This window comes from Lagopus muta, chromosome 3 (genome assembly GCF_023343835.1).
Source record: "Lagopus muta isolate bLagMut1 chromosome 3, bLagMut1 primary, whole genome shotgun sequence".
Classification (NCBI taxonomy): Eukaryota; Metazoa; Chordata; class Aves; order Galliformes; family Phasianidae; genus Lagopus; species Lagopus muta.
Genome location: NC_064435.1, coordinates 91,890,310 through 91,897,211, shown reverse-complemented (window position 1 = coordinate 91,897,211; position 6,902 = coordinate 91,890,310). Strand labels below are relative to the sequence as shown.

Sequence of the window (6,902 nt, the reverse complement as noted above, 5' to 3'; positions counted from 1 at the left end):
CAGATTAGATCAGAAAACTATGGGGAAAAAAATTGTCCCATGGTAATGCATGTTACTTCTTGGCAAATTACTCAGACCTACCAAAAAGCTTCTTGTGTAGGTTCATGCTGCACAACATTGCTTGCGTCCCACCCTTGCTGGGACAGGCAGTAGTATGTCCCACTTATACAGGAGAGCGCAAACATTGCGACACTATGTCAAGACATCACTGCTTTGTGCTATATAAAGAACTGCCTTGCTGAGCTCTGCAAGACACAGTATGGATGACCTGGTGGGTCTGTTCATGAAGCCACAAGGGCACTAGTTTGAAAACTAAATACTAATAGTCAAAATGAGGTAAGGGCTGGTCTAGCCTCTTCTATGTTTATAAGGGACCAAGATATTTTTTTTCTTTTACTCAGCCACAAATAACTTGAAATAATTTTATGTTTAGTTCTCAAAATATTCCTGTAGGAATCTCCCCTGGGAGTTTAGGAAATAAATAGCTTTACCTGGACCAGCTATTTATTTCCAGAACATTTACTTATGCAATCCATGTGATTCTAAAGTGCCTCAACTTCTCGAGCTCTCTTTCAGTTCCTTAGGGGCGGGGGCAGACAATTTAAACCTAGAAACATACCCCACGTATTGACAGACTGTTATTCCTAAATATTGAACTGGTAGCTCCAACTCTCTATTCATAGTGCAAGTATTAATACAGCAAGCTAGAGTGCTTTATTATTAGGTTTGAAATGCTCATATTCCCTGCAACCACAAGTTCAACTCCTGGCAAGATCAGACCTTTGACCTCCTGTTGAGGTGTGTATTACAACCTCAGATCATCCACATAAAGCCCTGAAATTAGGTCTGTCTGATCAACCTAGATTTTAAAGCTCCACAATTCATGCTTTGTCAAAAAGGGTTACCCCAATATCTGTGCAAGCATTCCTCCACATCCCTGCTTGCTCTACAGTGTTGTGATGGCAGCTGTTTGCTGCCTTCTTCCACAAAGTTCACTAGCACTTCTAGTGGGGCTGGTTCAGTCCAGCTGGATTTTTTGTAAACAAAAATTACGGTCCTCCACCACGTGAACCTTAGCATTTCATACCAATACAATTCTCATCTAAGAGCTGATGGTTTGAGACAAAATTCTTTAGTGCTGTAATCTCCACAAATGTTAGTTACAAACACTGTGAAATTCATACTGCAGCAAAACAATATTCAGTGTATTCTTACTACCTTTATTTTCTCAAAAGAAGAGTTTTTCATTGAAGATTTAACATGTTTTTTTCCTAATATTAATTTTTCAGGTAATAAAAACAAAGAAAATAAAATCTGAATAGAAACAGATACATGTCCATAAACAAGCATCCATCTTGTAACAGATCCTCAACATGCCATAAACAGTTATGTGAAGCCAATAAATCACTAGATTTATTGTCATTGAAGTAGATAGCAAGCAGCAACAAATTTAGCACACAGACGATTTGGACAGCCTGTTTTCCTATGACTACTTCATCTTAGGTTACTATTCAGCATTTTTTCATTTAGCAGCACTAATGAAACTCCTAAAAAAATGCCAGATGCATCATCTGGGGAGGTTCTGCAGCAAAGAATGCTGGGAAGTTACCAGGGCTATAAGAATTGAAGCAGGATCTTTAGTTAGATCACCTGAAAAGGAGAGAAGTAGTAGAAGACTTCAGATGGAACTTAATAGCACTGGTAAGTTTGTTTTCTTTTGCTGATGTGTTCTTTTACTATAGATCCTATCATTCTTAATTGTTTAAACTTTTTCTGCCATTTTTAGTTTTCTCTTCCTCCCTCCCTTTTGGGTGTCATTAAATGGTATTATTAATGCAACTGGGGGGGGAAAGTGTTTCTTACAAGCATGTCTAAAGTACAGTGTAGTATTTTGCTCTTCTTGAAAGCTTTGGTTGGAAACAATCTTAAAAGCTATCTTTAAGAGTACAAATAAAGGCTTTTAATTACTCATATAAATCATTATTTAATGAGTAAGGGGAAAGCATCAAAATGTATAGTAGTGCTGGAGGGTAGGGAGGGGATTTGAGGAGTTGTAAACTTATTATGCTGATTTCCATTTCTAGCTTATTCATATAAACTTGCTGCCAGTAAGCTTCTAAGACTAAGGGAAGTTAATGTGACTGAACAGGGAGGATTAAAAACAGTCAGCTCAGGGCTGTTTATAGTCAGTCATGAAAGCTGGCAACATGCAGAAATGGGAGGAGAAATAGTTATTCAAAGTGGGTAATAAAGGATTTCTACTCTTTCCTCTTTCTAAGGAAGAGGGAAAAAAAACAAAACAAAACAAAAAAAAACAAAAAACAAACAAAAAAAAAAAACAAAAAAAACCACCTATCTACTGAAGAAGTTCAACAAGTTCCCCTGTTTGCCATCTTGTGCTCTCTAGAAACACGAAGTGGGTGTGGCACTACCAAACTCATAGACTCTACACAGGTGCAAAACACTTCCAAGGAATGAAGAGCTGATGCCTTTCTTCTCATAGAAGTCCAGCTCACCCATACATGATCTTTTATATAGAGGTCTCAGAACATAGGTACTGAAAATCTGCTGCTGTCTTACACAATCAGCATGTATGAAATATCTGAATTACCTCATGAAGCCACACAGTTCAGTAATTATTAGAATAATATTAGAATACTTGCTTAAGATGGATATTCTAATTATACTTTAAAGTGTATTTATCTTAGGCTTCTCCAGGTTTAAGAAGACGAGTTCTTTTCTGTTGTTGATGCAGCTGTAAAAGTAGGGAAGTAACTCACAAAAGAGCAATCTTGACATTGCTGTAAATTTAACTGTACAAAGTGTTTTAGGATCAAAGTTCAGAAGTAGTAAAACTTTCTTTGAAAAGGCAAGTGGGGGGGAATTAGAAGCTTTTTCTAAAATTGGTTGTTCATGCGAGAGTAACAAAATAGCAATTAGAGTAGGACCAGAATGTCTCTGTTACTCCAGTGTGCTTTCATTTTTCCTATGCTATTTGATTTCTTTTGGTGTGCCACAGTTACTGCTGTCTTCTATAGTTTCAGTAACTGCAACCCCAAGGCTTATGCTGAGGGGAAAAAGAAAAACAATTATCGTAACAAAGTTACAGATAATAGGATTGCTTAAGTTTTAGCCTATGTGGAGCTCTGTATGCAGAGGGCTGAGACAGGAATAAGTGTCTTCTAATCTCTTAAACCCTTTTAAGAATATTCATCAATATAATAGGTAAAATTCATGTGGAGAGATGCTCTTATTTTCATGTTTGTGTTACACTTTGCATGACATTTTATAGTATATGAGCAATGGTGCAATTTTCTTTCTACTTTAAGACAGCAAACCTGACTTCCAGATGTCAGAGGAAGAAGATTCTATTTGGGATGTTAAAAGATCTCTAAAAAGGAAAGTGGTGAAACACAGCACTCCAGTGGACTCAGTGTTCTCAAGAAAAATGCTATCTCTTTCGGGTCCAATCAATCAGTCAATCAAGGACCAAGATCTCAGTAAGAGAGCTTATATATCCCCAGTGCCAAAATCAACTCTAGGTAGGTCAGTAGCTCAACTATCACTAGCAAGTGTTGAAGCATACTTCCCTCAAATGTCTCCAAAAAGGTTTTCAGAAGTATTTGACTTGCAAGATTCCAGCAGAAAGATAAGCCATAGTTCTCAAGTTGCGTATTCTAGAAAACGACTTTCCACAGTGTTGGCATCTGATGAATCAAATGTAGAGGCAAGTGAAAAGGTTGTCTCAAGTGCGGAGACTCAAACTCCCACAAAAGCATCTGAGAAGTTAGCAGTAACTCCCAAGAGTGGATCTTCATGGATGATTTCTGGAATACCAGGAATAAAAGATCCTCCAATGTTGAAAAAGAAGAAAACTGATACAGCTATTGTGGTAATTATATTCTCCATATACTGTGAAATAGCATATAATTTTGTGCCAGTACTGTATTTGCACATCTTTCTAGTAATAGAAGAATATTGTGGTTATACAACATCTTCACAACTTTATCAATAATTCTGGCAAAGAGGAGGCTCAGGAGAGACCTCACTGCACTCTACAAACTCCTGAAGGGAGGCTGTGGTGAAATTTGGCCTCTTCTCCCAGGCAACGAGCAGGACACAAGGAAATGGCCGCAAGTTGTATCAGAGAAGGTTTAGATTAGGCATAAGGAAGAACTTTTTCTCTCAGAAAGTGGTCAGGCACTGGAATGGCTGCCCAGGGAGGTGGTGGAGTCACCGTCCCTGGCAGTGTTCAAAACGCATCTGGATGACGTGCTGCGTGATGTGGTTTAGTGCTTGTGGTGGCAGTGGTGATGAGGAGACGGTTGGACTGGATGATCTTATAGGTCGTTTCCAACCTTGTGATTCTATGATTCTATGAATGTATGTCCTAGTTCATACTGATAACTTCTTAGATTCTGTGACATCATTCCAGCTAGACTAGATGTGATTTATTCATTTGGTATTTAATTTAGCTTCTGCACTTGCATGTTAATATATGAATGCTACTGCAGAAATAGTTTGTTTTGTTGTTTGTTTTTTTTTCTCTCTGCAGGAGGAACTTAAGAATGGGAAGAGATTAGTGGCTTAACTGGAAAAATTCTTAAATTTCTTCATGTTGGAGACTTAACTGAAAATGCAGGAGAAAAAACAAAAAACAAAACAAACAAACAAAAAAACCCACAATCTACTATTTGGCCTGTTTAATTGAAATCATAGTGTTTTATAGAAAGAATCCTAGTTATTGCTAATGTTGGTCTTGTATACAACCCTTCAATTAGTGTAAGGTATCCTGGGAAAAGCTTAGATTAGTAGTCCTTATGCAGGTGGTCTTGTTTGATTAAAATGGAATTAGAGATCTCAGCTTCCTGCAGCTTTGATTATAAGTATGGACTTGGTGGCAAGTTTACAAAAAGGAGAATAAGGCAATGGATTTGGAGTCTAAAGACTGTTGTGCTAGTGTGCAAACCATCAGATTCTGTTTTCTTGAATTTATCTGTGGGGATTTATTCTCCATATTGTTCACGAGTATATTGAAAGCTCAGGAAGATCTGCTCACTCTGAGTTAAAGCTTCTTAGCTTAAAACAAATAAATGTTCAGCCCAAATCTACCTGTGCTTGTTTTTAAAGCATATGAAGTCTAAACAGGTCAGACTGACTATTTCTTTTTCTATAACAGAGAAAGAAACAAAGAGAATGGGTGCTTCGCCAACTGAAGAACATCGAGGAAGCAACAAAACATGAATTAACAATTGAAGAAGTTTGATCAAACTTTTTGAAAGTAATGATGTTTCATGCTTATTTTGTGAATAGCAGATTCCAATAAAATGCACATTTGACTAATCTGCAATGCCTGTTGGACTTCCTATTAAGTCTAAGAGATGTCAGCTACTGCTTCTATGTGGAAGACAACACTAATCTGCAATAGCTGAATGCCTGGAATAAAGGAATGGAGAGAGCTAAGTAAAAATCATTCTTCATCCTGCCACAGCTGCCACTTATCACAATTGTTTGTATAGCATTCAAATCTTCTAGTGTTGTTGATGTTCTTGAAGTGACAAAGTCCTAGTGGCCACATGAATGTAATCCTGGTTTGTCAGTGGAGAATCTCCTCGTCTAGAGAGTAATAAAAACATGCAATCAGAAATGTTTATTAGCTGGGGAGATGAGGAAATAGTGAGAGGCACCAGTTGGGAGTCAAATCTTTAGAGATTACTATCTGATTTGAAGATTTGGTTCTGAGTTTGATCTGGCCTGTATTCTAAGCATACTGCACAGTTGCCAAGTAAAGCAGTAACTATCTCAAATATGTAAATATGTTTTGAAAGTATGCTGATTTCTTTTTTTTTTTTTTTTTTTTTTTTTTTTTTTTTTTTTTGTCCCTTTCTAAAGATGCTGGAATAGATTGATGTTTTATCTTAAAGCAGCTGCCTGTGAAGCACTTGTCAAAGTAATCCCAAAAGTATAATATTTGTGTTAGTTCCTGCTGCTGCGTGTAACGTAAGCTTTAGGCAGGTCAATTCTAAGTTATCAGTAGGGTCTCAGTGACAGGGACCCACAACAGATTTACCACTCACGCCTGTTCTGATGTGGTTGTAGTACAGATGCTTATCTGACTCTACTAGTTTTGAAGCCAGCAATCTGTTTTTCCCCTTACTGAACTGCTCCAAAGGGGAGAGATCCTGTTCAAATCGAGTTGCAAGCTATAGACAGAGGCAAGAGAAACCATTGTTATTCCTTTACACTCACTGAAACTTGTCTCCTGTCCTAAACTATAGACAAGTAGAACCATGGTCTCTGCCAACCAATTGCAGCTGTGTTATGCACAAAAATACAAGAGCAGAGTTGTGGTTTTTATGGCTTCCTTTAAGACTTAAGCAAAGTTAGGACATGTTTTACTAGTAATTCCTGACCTTAAACTCTGCAGTGTTGCTCAAGGGAGCAGCATGGTCCTCAAATGCTAATTTCTGTGGTAGTCAGGTGGAGGGGTGATACTGACTCTCAGGTTGCTAGTCAAAGCATACTCACTTGGTTTGATGTTTAATGTTCTGGCACTTACTTGTGCGTTAGATTTATGCAGATTGTTTTGGCGCCACAGGCTCCTTGGGTAACTGAAACTCTCTCTGAATGTAGATCTCAAGCTGCTCTTGAGGGGAAAAGAAATAGCATGGTTGAAGATGTGCTTCTATTTCCTTTGTGTTTATGTTCATCAGGGACTTTATCAGCTTCTGTGATTTGTGCAGGGGGCTGAACTAAGATCAGACAAGTGCAAAGCTAGAATAAAACCCTCCTCTACCCGTAGGACAAGCATAGATTAGTCTGGCCACATTACCCAACACTTAATCCAAGTGACCCAGATCTCTCTCTTGTTTATTTGTACCATCCCAGACAGCCAGCTGCAC

At 38.0% G+C, this 6,902-nt stretch overlaps 1 protein-coding gene across 1 annotated transcript; it reads left to right on the top strand.

Moving 5' to 3' along the window:
* Positions 1–1,562: 1,562 nt before the first annotated feature.
* CCDC201 (coiled-coil domain containing 201) lies at positions 1,563–5,350 on the top strand. Its single transcript, XM_048940613.1, has 3 exons — positions 1,563–1,701; positions 3,330–3,892; positions 5,180–5,350. Exons 1-3 carry the CDS (start codon positions 1,563–1,565, stop codon positions 5,264–5,266), a joined length of 789 nt encoding a protein of 262 aa, XP_048796570.1. The 3' UTR covers positions 5,267–5,350.
* The last annotated feature ends 1,552 nt before the right edge of the window (positions 5,351–6,902 follow it).